At 47.0% G+C, this 22554-nt stretch overlaps 1 protein-coding gene and 1 long non-coding RNA gene across 4 annotated transcripts in view; one reads left to right on the plus strand and one right to left on the minus strand.

The window, feature by feature from the left end:
* The window catches only part of usp34 (ubiquitin specific peptidase 34), a 61894-nt gene that overhangs the window by 36964 nt on the left and 2376 nt on the right, over positions 1-22554 (plus strand). Inside the window, exons 22-77 of one of the 3 annotated variants that reach the window (XM_034588611.1) lie at positions 51-205; positions 438-551; positions 668-767; positions 1001-1163; positions 1614-1740; positions 1870-2020; positions 2109-2209; positions 2790-3005; positions 3099-3224; positions 3448-3570; positions 3772-3855; positions 3949-4035; positions 4172-4372; positions 4461-4543; positions 4636-4676; positions 4815-4939; positions 5745-5897; positions 6428-6532; positions 6648-6742; positions 7121-7425; positions 8264-8427; positions 8549-8614; positions 8818-8964; positions 9061-9117; positions 9365-9442; positions 9807-9901; positions 9989-10161; positions 10429-10579; positions 10680-10758; positions 10845-10898; positions 10995-11090; positions 11169-11233; positions 11337-11412; positions 11953-12000; positions 12485-12550; positions 12690-12770; positions 13145-13230; positions 13756-13924; positions 14378-14452; positions 15200-15351; positions 15433-15586; positions 15940-15984; positions 16233-16337; positions 16934-17081; positions 17359-17663; positions 18392-18721; positions 19224-19381; positions 19504-19582; positions 19842-19968; positions 20162-20269; positions 20468-20572; positions 21331-21455; positions 21810-21933; positions 22054-22133; positions 22224-22364; positions 22522-22554. The exon at positions 22522-22554 is cut by the window's right edge and continues 108 nt beyond it. In XM_034588611.1, the coding sequence (XP_034444502.1) occupies positions 51-205; positions 438-551; positions 668-767; positions 1001-1163; positions 1614-1740; positions 1870-2020; positions 2109-2209; positions 2790-3005; positions 3099-3224; positions 3448-3570; positions 3772-3855; positions 3949-4035; positions 4172-4372; positions 4461-4543; positions 4636-4676; positions 4815-4939; positions 5745-5897; positions 6428-6532; positions 6648-6742; positions 7121-7425; positions 8264-8427; positions 8549-8614; positions 8818-8964; positions 9061-9117; positions 9365-9442; positions 9807-9901; positions 9989-10161; positions 10429-10579; positions 10680-10758; positions 10845-10898; positions 10995-11090; positions 11169-11233; positions 11337-11412; positions 11953-12000; positions 12485-12550; positions 12690-12770; positions 13145-13230; positions 13756-13924; positions 14378-14452; positions 15200-15351; positions 15433-15586; positions 15940-15984; positions 16233-16337; positions 16934-17081; positions 17359-17663; positions 18392-18721; positions 19224-19381; positions 19504-19582; positions 19842-19968; positions 20162-20269; positions 20468-20572; positions 21331-21455; positions 21810-21933; positions 22054-22133; positions 22224-22364; positions 22522-22554 (6800 nt within the window). The remainder of the gene's footprint in view (positions 1-50; positions 206-437; positions 552-667; positions 768-1000; positions 1164-1613; positions 1741-1869; positions 2021-2108; positions 2210-2789; positions 3006-3098; positions 3225-3447; positions 3571-3771; positions 3856-3948; positions 4036-4171; positions 4373-4460; positions 4544-4635; positions 4677-4814; positions 4940-5744; positions 5898-6427; positions 6533-6647; positions 6743-7120; positions 7426-8263; positions 8428-8548; positions 8615-8817; positions 8965-9060; positions 9118-9364; positions 9443-9806; positions 9902-9988; positions 10162-10428; positions 10580-10679; positions 10759-10844; positions 10899-10994; positions 11091-11168; positions 11234-11336; positions 11413-11952; positions 12001-12484; positions 12551-12689; positions 12771-13144; positions 13231-13755; positions 13925-14377; positions 14453-15199; positions 15352-15432; positions 15587-15939; positions 15985-16232; positions 16338-16933; positions 17082-17358; positions 17664-18391; positions 18722-19223; positions 19382-19503; positions 19583-19841; positions 19969-20161; positions 20270-20467; positions 20573-21330; positions 21456-21809; positions 21934-22053; positions 22134-22223; positions 22365-22521) is intronic. The other 2 variants (XM_034588620.1, XM_034588628.1) reach the window with 2 other exon arrangements.
* Positions 19480-22554, minus strand: part of LOC117764803 — a 13595-nt gene continuing 10520 nt past the window's right edge. The window contains exons 3-4 of the long non-coding RNA XR_004614447.1: positions 20387-20395; positions 19480-19490 (exon numbers count right to left, since the gene is read on the minus strand). This is a non-coding gene — a long non-coding RNA (uncharacterized LOC117764803). The remainder of the gene's footprint in view (positions 19491-20386; positions 20396-22554) is intronic.

Raw genomic sequence — 22554 nt, forward strand, 5'->3', positions numbered from 1 at the left:
CTGTTGTTTTTTAAAAAACAAGAAGTCAAACGTCTGTTTCCGTCCCTCAGGACTGAGTCTGGAGCAGGTGGACATCCTGTGGCACTGTCTGGTGGAGGATGCCGAGTGTTACGATGACGCGCTGCACTGGTTCCTCAATCAGGTCCGCAGCAAGGACCAGCATGCAATGGGCATGGAGACCTACAAGCACCTCTTCCTGGAGAAGGTAGAGACGAGGACGCACTGTTCAAGAATAAGAAGTTTACTAAACTTGTCTGATGTCAGAATATTTGTCTTGAAGTTTTAAGTTTGAGGATTTTCTCTGCTCATGGAATCTTTTTAATATTTAGTTCTCTTTAAGCCAGTTTGTGGAGAATTATCTGAGCTTTGTGACATAAATATCAGAACACCTGGAGCAGCAGCTGTGTGTTGATTCTTGTTTGTGTCTGTGCCTCCAGATGCCTCAGCTGAAGCCAGAGACCATCAGCATGACAGGCCTCAACCTCTTCCAGCACCTCTGTAACCTGGCCCGCCTCGCCACCAGCGCCCTGGACAACGCCTCCAGCTGCGAGGTGCACAAACGCTTCTTTAATTGTTCTTTTATCTTCACCGCCGACGTTCTACACTCACCCGGTCGTCAGTCAGATCAGAGCCGATGCCTAACGCTCACTCTCTTGTGTCTCTCCAGCTGTGTGGGATGGACCAGCTGTGGGGGATCGCTCTGAGAGCACAGTCTGCCGACATCAGCCGTGCCGCCATCCAGTACATCAACTCCTACTACATCAACGGTCAGTTCACCGCCAACACGTCATGTACTGAATGTCAGAGAGCTACAGATTGAATTTCATATCTAAAGCTGACCTTTTCCTGAAATGTTCTGGAGGTTCTGTATGTGAGAACACGGATGTCCGAGTCACTTGATCCGGACATAACACATTCAAATTCCCAGTGATTTTTTAAATTTCCCCCTTTTGACCCTGCGTTTTGATGTCCTGTCATGTTGACATGTTGACATCTACAGCGGGAAAGACGGGGCTGGAGAAGGAGCAGGAGTTTATCAGGAAGTGTATGGAGAGTCTGCTGATGGCGTCCGCTAACCTGGAGAAGGACGCTCACTCCAGCCTGACCAGCATCGAGAGGGGGCTGCTCATGCTCAAGACACACCTGGAGGCCTTTAGACGCAGGTACGCTACAGGCCCACCCCAGATACGTTTACATGAGGACTCAGACACACGCACTACATCCGCACTAACTCGTTTTAGATCCAAAACTCATCGCCGTTGCTATGGTTACGGCTGGCCTTCACACTGCTGAGCCTGAGTTTACTTGTGTAAACGCTGCCGGCCTCGTTTTAGGTTGAGAACTTCAGGGTTGTGTTTTAGTCTGGACGGACAGAAACCATGACACAGTTGCCCACGGCCTCCTCCTGATTGGTTCTTAGCAGTCACATGCCTGGACTAGCAGACTACACTTGCTCCAAGAAAAGAAATCGCTGCTCTTACGTTTCACATCACTGTTCCTCGTTCGTTTTTTCATTTTAAAACCAGGGTATTAGCGTGGAAGTAGCCACAGTGTCACAGAACAGTTTGTCCAACACTGACCATGTCTCAATAACCATGTCCGGCTCCTGTCAGGTTTGCGTACCACCTGCGGCAGTGGCAGATCGAGGGGACGGGAATCAGCAGCCACCTGAAGGCTCTGAGCGACAAACAGTCTCTGCCGCTGAGGATCGTCTGTCAGCCCGCCGGCCTCCCGGACAAGGTGACACAACAAACCCCACGTAGAATCGATTGCTGTGTCCAAGATGTAGTGGACGACCGGAATGACCTTGTTTGTCATCACATGAGTGGATCCGGCCCAGGTTCATGTCGGTGTGTTGTGTTTCTGTAGATGACGATCGAGATGTACCCCAGTGACCAGGTGGCCGACCTGCGAGCTGAGGTGACCCACTGGTACGAGAACCTACAGAAGGAGCAGATGAACCAGCAGGCTCAGCTGCAGGAGTTCGGCCAGAGCAGCCGGCAGCCGGCAGACTTCCCCGGTAAAGAGTTGCAGCCTCTGTCCCTTTGACCCTTTGTTCTGAAAGCTCCTGCCTGCTTGTGTGTGACGTCTGTCCATGTGTCCTGCAGGTGGTTTGATGGGACCCGTCAGGATGATTTCCTCCGGCCACGAACTCACCACCGACTACGATGAGAAGACTCTGCATGAGCTGGGCTTCAAAGACATGCAGGTAACAGTCAGATATATTTCTGTGTCTCAAAGGAACCAATAAAAAGTCAGAATTCAGTTCAGCTGAAAACTGAAGCCTCATTAAAAGATCCAATGGGTTAATTTAATCCTTTTAGTTTTCAGTTTTCTGACCTGTGACCAGAGGCATTATGTTGTCAGGTTGTCCCTTTTCTTGTGAACACGATAGCTCAAGTAAACCTTCAGGGAATTTCATTAAATCTGGCTCAAACGTTCAGTTTGACTCGAGGATGAACTGATTGGTGCTCAAAGGTCACGGTGAAGGTCATGTATCTGGAACGCAGATAGAAAATGAGCCTTTCTGCTTGTTCTGCATGTTCTGATTAGAATTCTAAGGTCTAATTTTGACCAGTTGTCACTTGGATCAAATCAAAGATAAATTAATTTGATTTGAGAGGTCAAAGGTCACAGTGTCTGTAGTCTGGCTGGCGGAGGCACACGGCCACAGGGCAGAAGTAATAGTGTTTTTTTGTGTGTAGTTGGATAGAAACTGTCCAAATTAACTGACGTTGTACAACACAGATATGTCATCGCAGGGTCGTGCTGGTGTTTCTTCTTCCCAGATGGTGTTCGTGTCTCTCGGAGCTCCGCGGAGGGAGAGGAAGGGGGAGGGCATCCAGCTGCCGGCCTCCTGTCTGCCTCCTCCACAGAAGGAGCACATCCCCATGCTGCTGCTCCTCCAGGAGCCTCACCTCACCACGCTGTTCGACCTGCTGGAGATGCTGGCCTGCTTCAAACCGCCCAGTCCGGGCACCGAAAAGGTCCAAGACAGCCCTGAGGTGAGAGATTCTGTGTTTACACTTAACCCTCAGACAACAAAACTGTATCATCTTATTCTATAACCGTGAAATTCAACCCTGTGGTTCATGTAGAGCGCACGGTGCGAGGAGCTTCACCTCCACGCAGAGAATCTGTCTCGTCGGGTCTGGGAGCTGCTGATGCTCCTTCCTACGTGTCCCAAGATGCTGCAGGCCTTCCAGAACATCTCGGAAGACACGGTCAGTCGCCACGTTCGCCAAACAACTCTCACAAGCTCTCGTAGCTGAGTTCACAGATTCTGGTGTGAGCTCATCACAATTACAGAGGGAAAAAGAACCAGTTTTTCTCCAGAGTTTCATTTTTGCAAAGCTAACAACCACACAGGGAAAAGAGAGATCACTTTTCTCGTGCTGTGATTTACTGTCAAACACTGAATACCTTTGTTTGTGTGTGTGTGTGTAGAACGGGGAGGGTCTGTGCTGGAAGGAGCTGCTGAGGATTAAAAGTCCACACAAGCTGCTGTACGCTCTGGAGATCATCGAAGCTCTGGGCAAACCCAACCGACGCATCCACAGAGAGTCCACCGTAAGAGGAACACTTCACAGACATCACAACATCAAACTACACAAATGGGACATGTTGGCTTATTTGGGGATTTTGAGATCGTCTCATTAATTCCCCAAAAACCACTATGATATATTATATACACACACATTGTGTCACACATCGTGCGTTTGTGCTCGTTTCTTCTCGTATCTGACCGGGACCTGACGTGTGTGTTTCCAGGGCAGCTACAGTGACCTGTATCCAGACTCGGACGACTCCAGTGAGGATCAGATAGAAAACAGCAAGAACACCTGGAGCTGCAAGGTATGACGCAGCACCGACACCACCGACACCAGCAGCTGAAGAATCGCACCGCTCACTGGTGATTGTTGTTGTTTCTCTTGTTCTCTCCTGAAGTTTGTTTCGTCCGGAGGTCTTCAGCTGCTCCTGGAGATCTTCAACTCGGGCATCCTGGAGCCCAAAGACCAGGAGTCCTGGACTGTGGTGAGACAGCGTGGTCTTAATGAAAGAGTTTAGTTTTCAGTCGCAGCTTCTCAATGCAGTGCAGAATAAAGAATAAAATGAATACTTCACATTTTCATATCAAAGTGTTGTTGATCCCTCTCTGTTTGCTCTGCAGTGGCTGCTCGACTGCCTCGCCTGCCTGCTGAAGCTGATCTGCCAGTTTGCGGTGGACCCTGCGGACTTGGACCTGGCCTACCACGACGTCTTCTCCTGGTCCGGCCTCGCAGACAGCCAGCGAAAACGGGCGTGGCCGGGCAAATCCCGCAAGTCCACCGTCGATCACGGGAAAGGTCTGCACATCCCTCGGCTGACTGAGGTAAACACGGCACCGGCTGGAGGAGCGAAGCGGCAGCGACCGGATGTGTTGTTATCGATCATCAGCTGATCTGTGTGTTGGTTTGCAGGTGTTCCTCAGCCTCGTGCAAGGCACCAACCTCATCCAGCGTTTGATCAACGTGGCCTACACCTACGACAACCTCGCACACAGGTGACACATGACACTCATTTTAAAGAAAAGTTTGGGATGTTTGCAAAGTGGCATTAAAATACTAACATCCATACTTTCTGTCTGTTGTGTAGAGTTCTGAAGGCTCAGTCTGACCACAGGTCGCGACACGAAGGTGAGAAATTGTTCCAAACGATGTTCACAGGGGAAGTAAACAACCACATTTCACATTTGCGTTCTCACATAGAGGAAACTTCAGGAAAACCTCAGGACGTCGGTGCAGGTCTGTTATTGACCCTGTGTTTCCCTGCAGTGACTCACTACTCCATGTGGCTGCTGGTGAGCTGGGCTCACTGCTCCTCCCTGGTGAAGTCCAGTCTGGCCGACAGCGACCACCTCCACGACTGGCTGAAGAAACTCACCCTGCTGGTGCCCGAGGTGAGCCGATCAAAACGTCCACCAGCCCCACAGAAGTCTGGAATTAATCCTGTCACTAATACGTCACAAAAATCACGAAATCTTCTTCTTCCTCTCACCAATGAACGCTCTTGTTAAGTGAGAAATGACGTAAGCTACTGGTGGACAGGCTAGCTGGTTCCCTTTGTTTCCAGTCTTTATGCTAAGCTAAACAAATTGGCTGCCAGAAAGTGAATGAGCGTTTCTCACCTTTTCTATAATACACTGCAACGTGTGCATTCAAACTTAGTGTCAGTAATGAAAGTTGATTGATACAACAGAAAACTGACGGCACCAACAAGATTCAAATTAGAACCTGGCTGATTTTTCAAGGCCGACACATATTAGGGAGTAAAAAATGTCCAATATCTATATCAGCTGATACATATATTTAAATACAATTTTCAGTGATTCCTAACATGTGGTTATCAAACCTTTATGACAAAGAATGGATATGAGGCTTGATATTTTACAGTTTAACTCTAAACCAAATATATAGAACTTTGATCAGGAAAATAAAATAGTTTTGATGTAAATTATGGACACAAAAGCAGATATTTCCAGTATTATACATCCTGTGAAGTAAACGTTTTCCTATCTGCAAACATAATCACTGATCATCTTAAATGATCTGAACACGAGAGAAGAAAAGTCCAGGAGAGAGACAGACGCTTGAAAGTTACAGGAACAAAACGACAGCGTCATCTTCACTGACTCTGGATGAGGTCCTACCCTTTGTTTTCATCGGGTTATTGTGTAATTTGTTCGTCGTCGTTGTTGTTGTCAGCCGGCAGTGAGACACGAGGCGTGTAATGGCCTCTACAAGCTCTCTTTGTCGGGATTGGAGGGAGGAGAGTCCATCAACAGATCCTTCCTGCTGCTCGCCGCCTCCACGCTGCTCAAGTTCCTGCCTGACGCACAGGCCCTCAAACCGCTGAGGGTGAGTCACACACACACACACACACACACACACACACACACACACACACACACACACACACACACACACACACCTGCTCTCACGCTGACCCTCGTAGAAGGACCCTTTACATACAGAGGAGATTTGTTTGCAAGCCACACTCTGTGTCCGGAGTCCTCAGGGACGATGACCTGACTCAATTTGAGCTTTGCTACAGTGAACTCAAGTTTCTGTGAGACATTGTCCATGTGGTGGGATTAATGCTCAGAGACGCTGGGACACACTGGGTGCAGACGGAGGCTGTTTGCAGGAATCGTTATTACCCTGAGAACGTTTTCTCGTTTTGTTCCATTGTTTCCATTTGACCCGTTTGGTTTCGGAACCCTTCACACCTGGTATCTTGGTTCAGACTAAACTGAAAAGCTAACAAGGTGTGAAAGTGTCTCGAGCTTGATGTTTCTGACTTAACTTCATGTCGTTAGGATGCTCCTCAGTAAAGAATGTGTGGACGTTGCTATAAACAAGAGTTTGATTGTAACGTGTCTCTGCAGGTGGAGGACTATGAAGAGGAGCCTCTGTTGAGGACGGGCTGTAAAGAATATTTCTGGCTGCTCTGTAAACTCATCGACAACATCCACGTCAAAGACGCCAGCCAGGTTCGTTCCTCCGCGCTCGGCAGTGATGCTGCCGTCAGCTGGTCGACGTGTTATTTGTTTACAGTATTGATGTTTCATGGAACTGTTGCTAGCGTTGGTCTGTTTGAACTCACAGAAGGTCTCTCCCTCTCTGTCGCTGGCCGGCGCGATGCAGACAACGCTGCTGGACCTGGACGCTCTCGCTCGCCACCTCGCCGACTGCATCCGGAGGTCAGACAATCCAAAACAAATCAAGGACTTTCACTGTTTCCAAGGATGTTTCGCATGAAGCTTTGTGCTGCGGAAATGTCTTCAATCTGAGATGTTGCGATAACAGATTGCAGGAACACTTGATTATTCCAGTGTGTGTTTGTGACGACCGCTGGTTTATTATACTTATTAGCAAATGAAGTGATTTAAAATAATCTGGTTTAACGACCTGACAGGTTTTTGTTGGTTTACAACCTGTCAGACTTTGTTGGGGCGGATGTTCAGTTAACGTTATTACTATAACTGTTACTGCTCATTTTGAGCATATTTCGCCTCAGACTTCAAATCAAAGGTTGTAGAGAAGAGACATGTTTAATGTTGGTTGTGTTCTTCTGCCAGTCGCGAGATCCTGGACCAGCAGGACGGCATGATCGAGGACGACGGGCTCACCGGCCTCCTGCGTCTCGCCACCAGCGTCCTCAAGCACAAGCCTCCCTTCAAGTTCTCCCGCGAGGGGCAGGAGTTCCTGCGGGATGTCCACAACCTCCTCTTCCTCCTGCCCAGCCTGGCCGACCGCGCTCAGCCCAAGTGCAAATCCCACGCCGCCCGGGCCGCCGCCTACGACCTGCTGGTGGAGACGGTGAAGGGCTCGGTGGAGAACTACCGGCTGCTCCACAACTGGGTCATGTCACAGCACATGCAGGGTGAGGACACAGGCTGCTGCATGGGTGCAATGGTTATTACGACATAACATAAAGAGAGCAGGACAGGAACAGATCCTCACCACAATTTGAAATCTGAAAAGCCATGAATTTCTTTGCTATTTAATATATATATTATTCTTATTTAGAGTCCTGTTTCTGCCCACGTGATCAGTGTGCGTCCAGCAGTCTTCTGCTCGTCGCTGTAGGAAACTCGTCTGCAGGCTACACTCTGTGTCTGAAGTCCTGAAGGACGATGATCTGACTCAATTTGAGCTTTGCAACAGTGAAATCTGTCTTCATCCACAAGCCATTGTCCCTGCAGGTGGGATTAATGCTGGAGAGACAGAACAAACGGAACTGAAACTTTGAACCTTCTGTAAACGGCCGAGACAACTCACACAAACGCATTCAAGGAAAGCACGAACACAAGAGCGTCAACACAACAGAAACTCAATCCCAACGCATGTGAGCGACATTGGATGTTGACAATGAAACAAGCAGAGTAACTTACTGCAGCCAAGCAGCCGTCGTTCGTGAAAACCTGGACAAGCAAGTCGCCGCTTACATTTCTATGCTCGTCACGTTTTTGTTTCCAGCACATCCACACTGGTGTCGGCTCATCAAAAGCTCTCCTGACACATTCGTCCTTGCCTCTGCGTCCGTCACGTGTTTCAAAACGTCAGTAACACACCCGTTCGCTTGCGGTGAATCCTCTGGAGGATCATTATGCAGAGTTTGTACCAGAGGGCTGGCAGGGGAGGTCCGGAGCCTTCTCTCTGGTTGCCTGTCTGAAATCATCTATAAAGTATGTGGTTAAATCTCGTTCTCCTCCCTGCAGCCTCTCACGCCCCGTACAAGTGGGACTACTGGCCCCACGACGACGTCCGGGCTGAGTGTCGCTTCGTGGGTCTGACTAACCTGGGAGCAACCTGCTACCTGGCCTCCACCATCCAGCAGCTCTACATGATCCCTGAGGCCCGTCAGGCCGTCTTCACCGCCAAGGTCAGTCCCTCGGAAGACGGACAGGAAGCTGCTTCTCTTTCTCAGAAAAAGAAATCCTTCAAATTCAAGAAAGCATGTAGATTCTCATTTTGTGTGTGTGTGCGTGTGCGTGTGCGTGCAGTATGCTGAGGATATCAAACACAAGACCACACTGCTGGAGCTGCAGAAGATGTTCACGTATCTCATGGTGAGTTTGTTCCTCTAACGTTTTCTTATCCCACGTTAACGTTATATTTACAGGGTTTCTGCTGGGTACCAAGTCTTTCAGTCAATCCAACTGACTGAAAGACTTGGTTATTGGTTTTATCTGCTTGACCTCTGTGGTTTATGATGTGCTGTGTGTCTGATACTTCATCTGACACCTGTGCTGTCATCGCCCTGTCTGTCCAGGAGAGTGAGAGGAAAGCATACAACCCCCGACCCTTCTGTAAAACCTACACCATGGACAAACAGCCGCTCAACACCGGGGAGCAGAAGGACATGACGGAGTTCTTCACCGACCTCATCACCAAGATAGAGGAGATGTCACAGGAGCTGGTAAACGCTTCTTCTTCTTCTTCTTCTTCTTCTTCTTCTTCTTCTTCATGTGTTTCTGTCGTATTTATGAATCGTCTTGTTTTTCTTTACTCTTAGAAAAACACCGTAAAGACTCTGTTTGGAGGCGTCATCACCAACAACGTGGTTTCTCTGGTGAGTTTGAGATTCATTTGATTTGAGGATTATTGAAATTGAAAGAATCCCGATTTTTGTATTTCTAAAATGAGACGTTTACTTCAGATGTTGTGAGGACCCAAGCTTCGCCTCTTTTTGAATCTCTTCTTTATCCTGCTTTATTTACATAGTCTAATTTACCCTTTCATCTGTTTTGGACATTTATTATTAGTGCGAATCCAAGTGTAGTGCATGTTAAAGTTAAAGCGCCGTGTTTGTCGTGCAGGACTGTGACCACGTCAGTCAGACGGCCGAGGAGTTCTACACAGTCCGATGTCAAGTAGCAGACATGAAGAACATTTACGTGAGTATAAACACAAACTGCTGTGGAAGGTGGTGACACATCTCACACACGCACAGAAAAGCAAAAGTCACAATAAACAAGGGAAACAATCAGAACAATAAGGGAGTGACTTCGGACGTCGACAATGAAACAAGCAGAGTTCGGTCCAGTGAGCCGTCGTTTTGGAAGCTCCTGCTGTTTTCTCACATGGACTCACTCTGACATTTCACCAGGGGGCCCGCAGGAAAAGCTCCAGAGCAACTGACTCGGACATTTACGCTTACAGCCCCTCTGGAATGTTTCAGGGAAATGTCCGGACTCTAGTGCAGCTCTTCAATATTCAACAGCAAAAGTTATAAACAGATTCTCTCTGTGGTTCGTTCAGGAATCCCTGGATGAGGTGACCATCAAGGACACTCTGGAGGGCGACAACATGTACACCTGCTCCCAGTGTGGCAAGAAGGTCCGCGCAGAGAAAAGGTGAGAAACATACCCTGTGTGCTTTAGGTCCTTTAGTTTCCCTCCACGTCGTCGGTCTGACCCGGTCTCTGTTCCTCTCTCCCACAGAGCCTGCTTCAAGAAGCTGCCTCGCATCCTGAGCTTCAACACCATGCGCTACACCTTCAACATGGTGACCATGATGAAGGAGAAGGTCAACACTCACTTTTCATTCCCCCTGCGGCTCGACATGACGCCTTACACAGAGGACTTCCTCATGGGGAAAGGGGAGCGGAAAGAGGGTTTGTCTGCTCATTGAGATTTACACAGTCTGTGGTGGTGATAACTGCGTTGAATACGTTCCACCAGGGCAGGTCTGAAACCAGCTGTCGCAAACTGAGAGAATCTGCAGGATTTATGGGAAATAAAATTGGAAAAGTAAAAAATATGTATATTGGTACTTTCTGTTAAGTCTTTGACTGTTATTATAAAAAAATGTGTGTGTCTCCCTGAAAACCAAGATCACTGCAAACTGCTCCAGATAAAACAAAAAGTTTGGTGTGTCGCAGGTTTTCGGGAGGACGGCGAGGCGAAGGTCACGGAGAGCTACGAGTACGACCTGATCGGTGTCACGGTGCACACGGGCACGGCAGACGGCGGCCACTACTACAGCTTCATCAGGGACATCGTCAACCCGCACGCCTACAAGAACAACAAGTGGTGAGAGGGGGAACCGGGCTGCAGGAGGATTCACGTTCGATTTTCAGGTTTTTAAAGTGTTGCCCAGCTGCTGTGTATAAAACAAGCGAACTGCTCGCAGGTACCTGTTCAACGACGCGGAGGTGAAGCCCTTCGACTCGGCCCAGCTGGCGTCCGAGTGCTTCGGAGGAGAGATGACGGTACGAGCTGCAGTCCGAGGAGAAGCGACCCCACGTTGTTCCACCTCTCACCTTTTGATCTCACCCACTTTATTTGATCTTTTCAGACCAAAACCTACGACTCAGTCACTGACAAGTTCATGGATTTCTCTTTTGAGAAGGTGAGGACTTTCTCTTTTGAAATGTAATGTAATTAAAGTTCAAAGCACCCAGACAGATGGTGGAGAACCTAACGATGAAATATGGATTGTCCTCAGACGCACAGCGCCTACATGCTCTTCTACAAGAGAGTGGATCTGGAGGAGGAGAACGGGAAGGACTTCAACTTTGACGTCTCTCCTGATCTGCTCGAGGTAATTTGATCTACGTCTAAATGATTGAAGTCCTTTTGTTTTCACACTGACATCCTCTGACGTGTCTGTGTCTCTCAGTGGATTTGGCACGACAACATGCAGTTTCTCCAGGACAAGAACATATTTGAACACACCTACTTCGGGTGAGAATTCAAATAGATGGAAATGAAATCATAATCGATACCCACACATGAATATTTGCTCATATACGACTGCACAGGTCTCAGTCTTGTCTTTTGTGTTTAGTTTTATGTGGCAGCTCTGCAGCAGCATCCCCAGCACTCTGCCAGACCCTAAAGCTGTCTCCCTCATGACGGCCAAGGTGAGAAATCCTACACCAGAAAATATTTCTACCTTCGACATTAGTTTTTGAAGCTAAATTCCGAGCAGGAAGGGGAGTTGGTAACACCAAGGTTTGGAGGAGTTTACTGTTGTGTAAGGTGAAACGTGTGTTATTTCAAATCAGAGGTGGGAAGTAACGATGTACAAATACTTCATTACTGTACTGAAGTAGGTTTTTCATCTACCTGTTCTTTACTCGAATATTTATTTTTCCGAGGACTTTTTACTTTCACTCGTCTCATTTTAACACAAAGATCTGAACTTTCTGAACTTAACGTTGTCAAAACAGCCTCGTTACTTTCATGCATTTGAGGGGAATTATCCGATTTTAGATTTTTGCCTAATCAACAGTCAGATTTCAACCCAAATGGACAATAGCACAGAAAAGAGGACACTGGTTGATTGTGTGTCAGTGCAGATCACACACAACATTACATGATGTGACGTAAACAGACGAGAGACGGTGAAGGAGGGAAAGTGAGCATTTGTCTGAAATGTGAATTGTCTTTTTCTTTTCCAGCTCAGCACATCATTTGTTCTTGAGACTTTCATTCACTCTAAGGAGAAGGTAAATCCCCTTTCATATTATTATTATTATTATTATTATTTAGATTTTTACTGTGAGTTTCTGGTCAAAGAGTGGATCCTACCAGCAGGTAGATCTATATCATCTAGAGATGAGTGACAGGGCGTAGAACGTCACTCAGTAGATGTCGTACCTCCACCAGGGCCCAACCTCAAATCACACACACTCATAAATATCAGTCCCTCAACCATGTCTGATTGTCTTTATCAGGATCCATGAATTATTCTCCCAGAATCTTATCAGTGAAAACAAATAGAAACAAATGAAAGAAATCATCCTAACTCACAATGTTAGAGAAATAAAGTCTATGTCTCATCCTATCACCAAGTTCAGTGGAAATCTGTGAAGTAGTTTTTATTTAATCCTGCTAACAAACAAACCACCTCTTTGGGGGAGGAAACGATTGTCAGATTGTGTGTCTGTATTCATATTGTGTGTGTGTGTGTGTGTGTGTGTGTGTGTCCAGCCCACCATGCTGCAATGGATCGAACTCCTGACCAAACAGTTCAACAACAGCCAGGCCGCCTGCGAGGTTTGTTCACAGCTCTTTTATTTCACCACAGTGCAGAAGGATTTTGTTCTGATTTGTCTCTGGAGTGTTTTTAATTCAACAAGATTGGAACCGAGGGAACAGAGGCGCACTGGAAACAACTTGTCTGTCTCTGTTTCAGTGGTTTTTGGATCGAATGGCTGACGACAACTGGTGGCCGATGCAGATCCTGATCAAGTGCCCCAATCAGATAGTCAGACAGGTGAGTTACTGGTCAGGGTGAGTGCAGGTCTGGAAAAGTCTTAACGCCTCTGGGAACAGACGGCCCACAGACGGCCCACAGACGGCCCACAGACGGCCCACAGACGGCCCACAGACGGCCCCTAACTTTGCACTATCGTGTTGAAATGGATCTGAAATTGATTCTTATGGTCATTGGGACTGGAAAGCCATGGCCTCTACACGTTAGAGTGAGAGAGTGGGTTTACTTTGTAATTGGTCATCAGCATCAACAGTTGTATTTCTACAGTTCTGCTGAGTTCTGTCCGATATGATGGTAAAACTGTGTTTTTAACAGGTTGTGTTAACTACATACTATAACTCTATTGTAACCTAATGTTTCCCAACATCTTCCAGATGTTCCAGAGGTTGTGTATTCACGTCATCCAGAGGCTGCGGCCGGTTCACGCTCACCTCTACCTGCAGCCCGGCATGGAGGACGGGTACGTTGCTCCTGATTGGTCCTTTTGGCCAAATCGTTATTTCTGAATGAAGTTTAATTTTTAATACCATGTTCTCAGGAAACTGACTAAATTAAGCCGTTTTCAGACATGACCTCGGAGGGTATCCACACAATTTGGGTCCAGAGAATGTCAGGAGGTTATCTGGAGTTCAGTGCAGGTCTATAAGCCATAGACGAGCATTTTAAATGATCCGAATTAGACATTTTAAAGCCTTTTTCTGTTTTTAAACCTCGAGCTGTAAATAATTCCACGACATCAGAGACCCATCGGACGTCAGTGTAGTTGTGCGATCAGAGGTGTGCAGCACAACCACCCACAGTTGTGTCTGTGGAGCCTGATGGCGACAGATCCGGAGAGGAGCGGCGTGTCGCTCAGAGTCTGTGACACTCTCGACTCGGAGAAAGACTGAAACACACACTCAGCTCGGGAAGAGTCGAGAGAGAGAGGGAACTTTAATTCAGTCTTCGATGGGATCTAAACGTCTTTTCCCCTCTGGTGTCTCAGCTCTGACGACATGGACGGTCCGGTGGAGGACATCGGCAGCCGATCCTGCGTCACTCGCTTCGTTAAAACCCTCTTGTCCATCATGGAGCACGGAGTCAAGCCCCACAGCAAACACCTGACTGAGTACTTTGCTTTTCTCTACGAGTTCGCCAAGATGGGAGAGGAGGAGGTGAGTCTGTCTAGAATATGCTCATCTTAGAGAGAAGAGAAGCTCCAAGGTGACAGGACGTGAACGTTCACAAATGAATATCAGTGATGGTAACAACAAACCTCTTCAAGGTCAAACTGTTGTCTTCAAGTCTTCGTGTGCAGAACTGACTGCCTTTTTAAAACAAGTACAAATCTCTGTCTGTTGATCAAGCAGCTGCCAGTGCGGCTGCAACGTAAACCTTAGGGATTCAGTCTGTGTCAGAGGTCGTCGACTAAATCTTAGTTTTCACCTCTGACACAGAAACAATCTGTGTTCAAAGCCAAAAACAGACTAAACTATACTAAAATACACGAGTCTGATAATAATCAGACTTTACTTTGAACTGAAGTTTAGTTTGAATTGTTTCTACAGATAATGTGATTTTATTTCATTGTTACCATCGTTTTTAAAGAGTTTCCCTTGTGTCTACAGAGTCAGTTCTTGTTGTCGCTACAAGCTATATCCATCATGGTGCATTTCTACATGGGAACCAAAGGCCCCGAGAACGTGAGTTAAAACACTGATTCATTTACAACTCATCAGTATCTTTGCCTTAACGCTGTTTACTTCTTATATTTATTGTTGTGACCATTGAGTATTAAGTCATAAATGATGTAGTCAGAGGAGGAACAGAGTAGAACCTGACTTGTGTAGGGTTATGATCCCACACCGATATAAGGACGTCATTATTCCTGTATATTTAACAGTTTAACCTTAAACTTTATTATAGAAATGTGTAATATAATTAATAAGGAAAAAACGTAACTACTACCAAATAAATTGAACTTCAATTTATAAAATAATCATATCTTTATGTCGCCAGCCGTGTTCTACATTCCACTCTTATGAACACCAGATCTCGACATGTCACCATGTGGGAATTTCTTCAAACAAGGAACAAACGTTGAGTTGGACTTGAAGATGAACTGATTACATTTTGGTGTTCGAAGGTCAAAGGTCAAGGTCACTGTGACCTCTGAAACCCTGTTTAACCTCGTGAACATGTCGTCTGAAGAGCTTCTTGTGAGGATCCTTCAAATTTGGCTCAAAAGTTCAATTAGACTCAAGATTTGAGAACTTTTTTTTAATATATAGAAACTGGACTGGTTGTACAGGGCAGTAATTCTAGTTCTCACGTGAAATGCAGATCTTTTCTGCATCATCTATTCTATAAAAGTTTTTACATCAGCAAACATATCGGCCGATAGATCAGTCGAGCTCTTGAACAGTACATGACGAGTGTGCGCTCCTCAGCCTCAGGTGGAGGTGTTGTCAGAGGAGGAGGGAGAGGAGGAGGACGAGGAGGAGGACATCTTGTCTCTGGCGGAGGAGAAATATCGTCCTGCCGCTCTGGAGAAGATGATCGCCCTCATCGCTCTGCTGGTGGAGCAGTCTCGGTCTGAGAGGTATGAGCACCGGTGGGAGCTTTGAACCTTTGTTCTGTGAACGACTGAAGGCAGCTCTGATGATGTTTGGTCTGTGTGCAGACATCTGACTCTGTCTCAGAGCGACATGGCAGCGCTGACCGGAGGGAAAGGCTTCCCCTTCCTCTTCCAGCACATCAGAGACGGAATCAACATTAGACAAACCTGCAACCTCATCTTCAGCCTCTGTCGCTATAACAACCGCCTGGCCGAGCATGTAGGTGTATCACACACACACACACAGAGACACACACACACACACACACACGCACACACACACAGTTGTCATCAGCAATGAGTACAGACTATTTATTCAACCCTCTGGGGTCTAAGGACATTTTCTCAATATTTACATGTCTTCTTAAATTTGCTTTACAGGCTCTTACTTCTGATATGATGAAGTGTTTCATATCATTTTTGTCTAAACTTTGCTCAATTTGACCCGAAGCATCGTTTTAAGAGATTTTTTTGGCCCCAAAGCTGAAAAATTGAGATGTGGGTTTTTAGAAATTCTTCAAATCTCTGTTTTGATGCTTGTGGTTATTAATCTCCTGATTGTTTTCTGTGCAGATCGTGTCGATGCTCTTCACCTCCATCGCTAAGTTGACTCCAGAGGTAAGAAGCACGCAGACGAAACTCTTCGCTCTCATCATCTTTCTTTATGTCGGCATTCATCCCTCTGATTTTCATGAACGTGACAATTCAATAACACCATGGGGGGGGTCAAAGGTCACCTTCACTGTGACATCATTAAGTTATGCAAATACACTTTTGTGAACTTCCGTCACCATGTCGTCCTTGGTGACGGAGGTAAGTTCCTCTACGTCACATGTTCGTGTCACTTGTGTGTTGGTTCCTTCCAGGCTGCTAATCCTTTCTTCAAGCTGCTGACCATGTTGATGGAGTTTGCTGGCGGACCTCCGGGGATGCCCTCCTTCGCTTCCTTCATCCTGCAGAGGATCTGGGAGGTAAACCGAGCCGTCGGCGCTGTGGTTCATAACGAGGCTCAACGTGTAGTATAAACACTGCTTCATGCAGTAAAACTATTTAAATCTATTTCTACATGCTAATTCCAGAAATCTGTCTCATATATCTCAAGATCTTATCAGCTTCACACTCGACATGTGTATTGTTAAGAGCCCGATGAAGCGCAGTGACGCTTCAGTGCGATTTGGACACGTGATGCGTTTATAAACTTTGAATAGACGGGCGACCAGCGGTCATCACCGTAATGCCAGGGCCACACGATCTGCTGATCTGTTGTGTCTGTTCACACAGAGATTGTGTCTGCTACGCCAGGTTTCTGGTTTGATTGTATTTCCTTGAATAAAAGTAGAACCATGTACTCGACTAAATGCCGGGACTCTGTGGTCTAAATCTGTCAACAGAGGCACGAGTGCTTTTACTTTGAAGGTGGTGAAAGATCTTTTTTACTCTTTATATCATTGACCTTCTCAAAATCGACAACTGGTTCGGTCAGGGTTGTGAGTCACTTCTACAGTCTCAGCAAGATGAGCTGCAAACAGCCCGTTTCAACAGACCTTTCCTGTGTGTTCTCTTCCAGGTGATCGAGTACAACCCGTCCCAGTGCCTGGACTGGCTGGCTGTCCAGACTCCCAGGAACAAACTGGCCCACAGCTGGGTTCTGCAGAACATGGAGAACTGGGTGGAACGTTTTCTGCTGGCACACAACTACCCCCGAGTCCGAACATGTAATTCAAAGTTGACCTTCTGCCATGCGGCCTACTGCTGTGTCTCCTTCGTATGATTTACACGGATGAATTCAATTGAAACGTTATTGTCATATGTGCAGGAAACACTGTCACACAGTTGAATCTCAATCTGTGGAACCGACTCAGCCACAGTAGACACCAGTAAACACCAGTAGACACCAGTAAACACAGTGCAAATAGATGAGACTAATTAAAATCCAGCTCTTAGGACTCTTGATGGTTGGTCCTCTCCTGATTCTGAGTCTGTTTCCTGCAGCGGCCGCGTACCTCCTCGTCTCCCTCATCCCCAGCAACTCCTTCCGCCAGATGTTCCGCTCCACGCGCTCGCTTCACCTGCCGACTCGAGAGCTGCCGCTGTCGCCCGACACCACCGTGGTCCTCCACCAGGTCTACAACCTGCTGCTGGGGCTGCTGGGACGCGCCAAGCTGTACGTGGACGCCAGCGTTCACGGCACCACCAAGCTGGTGCAGTACTTCAGCTTCATGACCTACTGCCTCATCTCCAAGACGGAGAAGCTCATGTTCTCCGGATACTTCATGGACCTGTGGAACCTCTTCCAGGTACCGCTCAGTGATTTGCTTTTGTTTAAACCAAAAATGCTTCTCAATGATCATTTTCTTTAAAACAACGAGCTTTGGTCGCCCGCAGGTAAACTGTCCGTGTGGAGAGAGAAAGAGGCGGAGCATATTGACTGAAATACATCGGCTCTCGTCTTTTTACTGTATCTACGTTCATACACAGAAAGTTGTGGTCTGTCCTAAAAAGTGCCTGTTTGTGTTTCGTTTGGAGAAACTCATCAGATTGTAAACCGTGTTTCTGGAGAACACGAGACGGACACTTGGCCCGAACGTCCCGTGTCTTCACGTGAAGCCCCAACATGTTGGCTGTTGCCCTCAGAGACGAATTCATCTTCAGACGATGGACGACGGGCTCAGAGATTCATTTGTCATTTTAATACTCGGTTTATTTATTTGGTTGAAGGTTTTATCAGTTTTACAAAGAGAAAAGTGAATATTTGGGGGATGAAGACGTGACCTTTGGCTCAGGAAACTATAATTTTAGAATCTTTATTAATTTATTAGGTTTTTAAGACTGACGGCCTTCGCTCCCTCGACACGTTTTTCCGCGTACGATGACGGATGTTTCAGACGGAGTCGCACCTTTGAGCCGTTTATTCACTGTTGACATGCGAAGGCCTTTATAGTGAAAACACTTACTACTATGACCCGTGTTCTTTCCTCGTGTAAAGCTTCTGTCGTGTTGACCGTGTTCCTCCCTCTGTCTCCAGCCCAAACTGTCGGAGCCGGCCATCGCCACCAACCACAACAAGCAGGCGCTGCTGTCCTTCTGGTACAACGTGTGCGTGGACTGTCCGGAGAACGTCCGGCTGGTGGTGCAGAACCCCGTGGTGACGAAGAACATCGCCTTTAACTACATCCTGGCTGACCACGACGACCAGGAGGTGGTGCTCTTCAACCGCGGCATGCTGCCCGCCTACTACGGCATCCTGCGCATGTGCTGCGAGCAGTCGCCCGCCTTCACCCGCCAGCTCGCCTCCCACCAGAACATCCAGTGGGCGTTCAAGAACCTGACGCCACACGCCAGCCAGTACCCCGGGGTGGGTTTTTCTTTATTGTCAAATTCAGTTTGAAACTCTTGATGTGTTTTATCTTCTTCTCAGGAACAAAATCCACTTATTTAATTTTTTTAATAAATATTTCATAATTTACACTGTGAGAACTGTCACAGTGAATAAATCCACAAGTTGACCAGCGCCACTGACCTCGGACACGGCTAACGGCTAACGGCTAACTGTTTAAACGTATGAACCTCCTATCAGACGAGTCGGGGGCTTCAGAATAAAAGCACCTGTGGTTCTGCTTTGGTTCATTTCATTATAACAGAACTTTATTCAACTTCATTAGAAAAATACTTTATTTACCTTTTATTAACAGTGTTTAACTATTTTATCACATAACTGTATTTCACTTCATATCGGCATAAAAAATATCAAAGTAGAAGATCTTACCAACTATCACGGATAAATCCATAGTACATAGTATTTATCATGATATAAAAGTATGTAATCCATCTTCTCTGCTGTGTGCTGCCCCCTGCAGGCGGTGGAGGAGCTGTTCAACCTGATGCAGCTGTTTGTTGCTCAGCGAGCCGACATGAGAGAAGAAGAACTCGAGGACGTCAAACAGTTTAAGAAAACCACGATCAGCTGTTACCTGCGCTGCCTGGACGGACGCTCCTGCTGGACCACGCTCATCAGGTCAGGACACACACACACATGTACACACATGTACACACACACACACACACACATGTGTACACACACACACACACTTTAATATGCTGGGCTGATCTAAGTGTTGGTTCTGCTGTTCCTCTCAGTGCCTTCAGGGTTCTGCTGGAGAACGACGAGGACCGGCTGCTGGTGGTTTTCAACAGAGGACTCATCCTCATGACTGAAGTAGGTCCAGGGAATAAAATGATGTTTAATTTCAGTCGTCGTGTTTAACTTCCCATTTTATGCTTTTCTCTGTTTTCTTCGATACAAATAAAACCTCTGTAGCAGAGGTAAATATTGACGCAGTAAAATGGAGGCTGCAGGAAAATGATCGCAGCAGCTGACTCAGACATTTGTGTTGTCGGGTGTGAACGCAGCTTAACTTTGTCCGGCTGTTGATTTAGTAAAGAAGAGGATTCTCTCTGTGGTTTGTTCCCTGCAGTCGTTCAACACGCTGCACATGATGTACCACGAGGCCACGGCGTGCCACGTCACCGGAGACCTGGTGGAGCTGCTCTCCATCTTCCTGTCGGTCCTCAAAGCCACGCGGCCGTACCTGCAGCGCAAAGGTCAGACCACACGCCTCACTGCGTCCGAACCGTGAAGAAGCTGAGGGCACCGTGGTGAAGCCACTTCTGCTTCTGAATATGAATGATCCAATGAAACACTTTGAACTCTCTCATATACTGAGTCTTATTCTCAGTGATGACCTTTGACCCCGTGTTTGTGTGCCCTGAGCAGATGTTTCTCTGTCTTGTCCAGATGTGAAGCAGGCTCTGATCCAGTGGCAGGAGAGAATCGACTTCGCCCACAAGCTGCTCACCCTCCTCAACTCGTACAGTCCACCCGAGCTCCGCAACGCCTGCCTGGGTAAACGCCGCCTCACCGGAGATAAACCCGTTTCTCTGATGTTTACTTGTTTCGCTCTGCAGCTGCTTCATGTAGAAAATCAAATATTACAACCTGTGTGTAAAACCAGATCCAGACATGAAGACACTTTAGAATCTCTGAAGTTTGTTGTTTGTTTTAACCGTCCTGTGTCGTCCTCGTTTCTTCTGCTTCCCGCAGACGTTCTGAAGGAACTCGTTCTGCTGAGTCCTCACGACTTCCTGCACACGCTGGTTCCCTTCCTGCAGCACAACCACTGCACCTATCACCACAGCAACATCCCCAGTGAGACGCTGCCTCTTCTTCCTCCTCTTCATCATTTTAATGATTCAAGTGTCTTTGAAAACTCTCTGCCTGCCTTTTATTACCAGTTTTTACAGGAATCTTTGCATCTTTATCTTTTGATCTGAACATCAACGAAGAATCTACAACAAATAAAAACATAATCAGATTTAATTGCCAGTATTTCAGAAAACGTAGACCGTCAAGAAAAGCACATTTCATGTGATTTCAGTTGAAGTGAAAATCTCACAGATTCCACCTCATATTTTAAATCATTGTTCTGAACTAGAACATCACTTAGTAGATCTCACATCTCCGTCAATGTAACTACTCAGAAGCTGCTTTCAGACCTGTACTGAAGTCCGGATAGTTTCCTGAAATGTATTTGTGGGAATGTGAGAACAGTGTCCTGCCAGCCCCCGAGTACAGTGTGAGTCCGAGTGAGGACACAGCAGGACAATGTGTGGAAGCTTCCCAGTGAGCGAGTGGACGTGTTGATGACGTTTCTAACACGTGACGGACGTGAGACTGGAAGAACACAAACGTCTCAGGATGAACATGTTCCTGTTGTTGTGAACGAGTCGGACCCGACAACCTGCTGCTCCACAAACACTACACAACATGTCCAGATGATATTTTACACAGTTCATGTCTGAAAACACTCATAGATTGTGGTTTTCACCCCATGTTGGTGTCAGCTTAAGTTCCTCTTGTTGTGTGTTTGACTCGTTGTGTGTGTGTGTGTGTGTGTGTGTTCTCAGTGTCGTTCGGCCCGTACCTGCCCTGCAGAGAGAACATCAAACTGATGGGAGCTAAAAACAACATCCGGCCTCCGAGACCGGAGCTCAACATGTGTCTCCTGCCCTCGATGGTGGAGAGCAGCAAGGTACAGACGTCCAACGTCTGCAAGTCATGTTAAACTACACTTCATTTGAGGAAGCAGAGGTCAATAACCTCTCTGTCTCGCTCTGTCTCGCTCCCTCTGTCTCTGTCTCTCTCTCTGTCTGTCTGTGTCTCTCTCTCTCTCTCTGTCTCTCTGTCTCTGTCTCTCTCTGTCTCTGTCTCTCTCTCTCTCTCTGTCTCTGTCTCTCTCTCTCTGTCTCTCTGTCTCTGTCTCTCTCTGTCTCTGTCTCTCTGTCTCTGTCTCTGTCTCTCTCTCTGTCTCTCTGTCTGTCTCTGTCTCTCTCTCTCTCTCCCTCCCTCTTGCTCTCTCTCTGTCCTCCCCCCCTCTCTCTCTCAGGGTAAAGACGAGGTGTACGACCGGATGCTGCTGGATTACTTCTTGTCCTACCACCAGTTTATCCACCTCCTGTGTCGCGTCGCCATCAACTGCGAGAAATTCACCGACACTCTCGTCAAACTCAGTACGTACATCACTTTGTGTTTGTGTTGAATCACATGAAATGTGCTTTATCAATAAAAGGTCAGATGGTCAATACGTTGTGACGATGCTTCTATATAAAATCCCATGAACTGTGTCTCAGGTGTGTTGATAGCGTACGAGGGACTTCCTCTTCACCTCGCTCTCTTCCCCAAACTGTGGACAGAGCTCTGTCAGTCACAGGTAAACGACTCTGTTCTGTTGTCCTCCATCGTCTGGTCGGCTGAAGAAGCTGCGGTCGTGTTGTCAGTGACTCAGTCGTTGTCTCCTCAGTCTGTTCTGGCTAAAACCTGTGTGAAGCTGCTGTGTGACGATCCGGCGTTCAGCGAGTACATCAAGTGCATCCTGATGGACGAGAGGATGTTTCTCAACAACAACGTGGCGTACTCCTTCCTCACCTACTTCCTGCACAAGGTACGATTGTCGTCACCGTTTGTGTTGATTCACAATTTAACATTTTCGTCAGTTCGTGTCTTTCTGAGCTTTTGTCGTTTGTTTCTGTCATTAAAAACCTTCCATATTAAAGACGTCTAGATTTATTTTCTGAGAAAAGAAACCCCTTTGTGTGCAGGTCCAGGTTCTGTCTGGTCCCAGCTGCTCCAAC

Source organism: Hippoglossus hippoglossus, chromosome 1, assembly GCF_009819705.1.
Source record: "Hippoglossus hippoglossus isolate fHipHip1 chromosome 1, fHipHip1.pri, whole genome shotgun sequence".
In the NCBI taxonomy this organism is placed as follows: domain Eukaryota; kingdom Metazoa; phylum Chordata; class Actinopteri; order Pleuronectiformes; family Pleuronectidae; genus Hippoglossus; species Hippoglossus hippoglossus.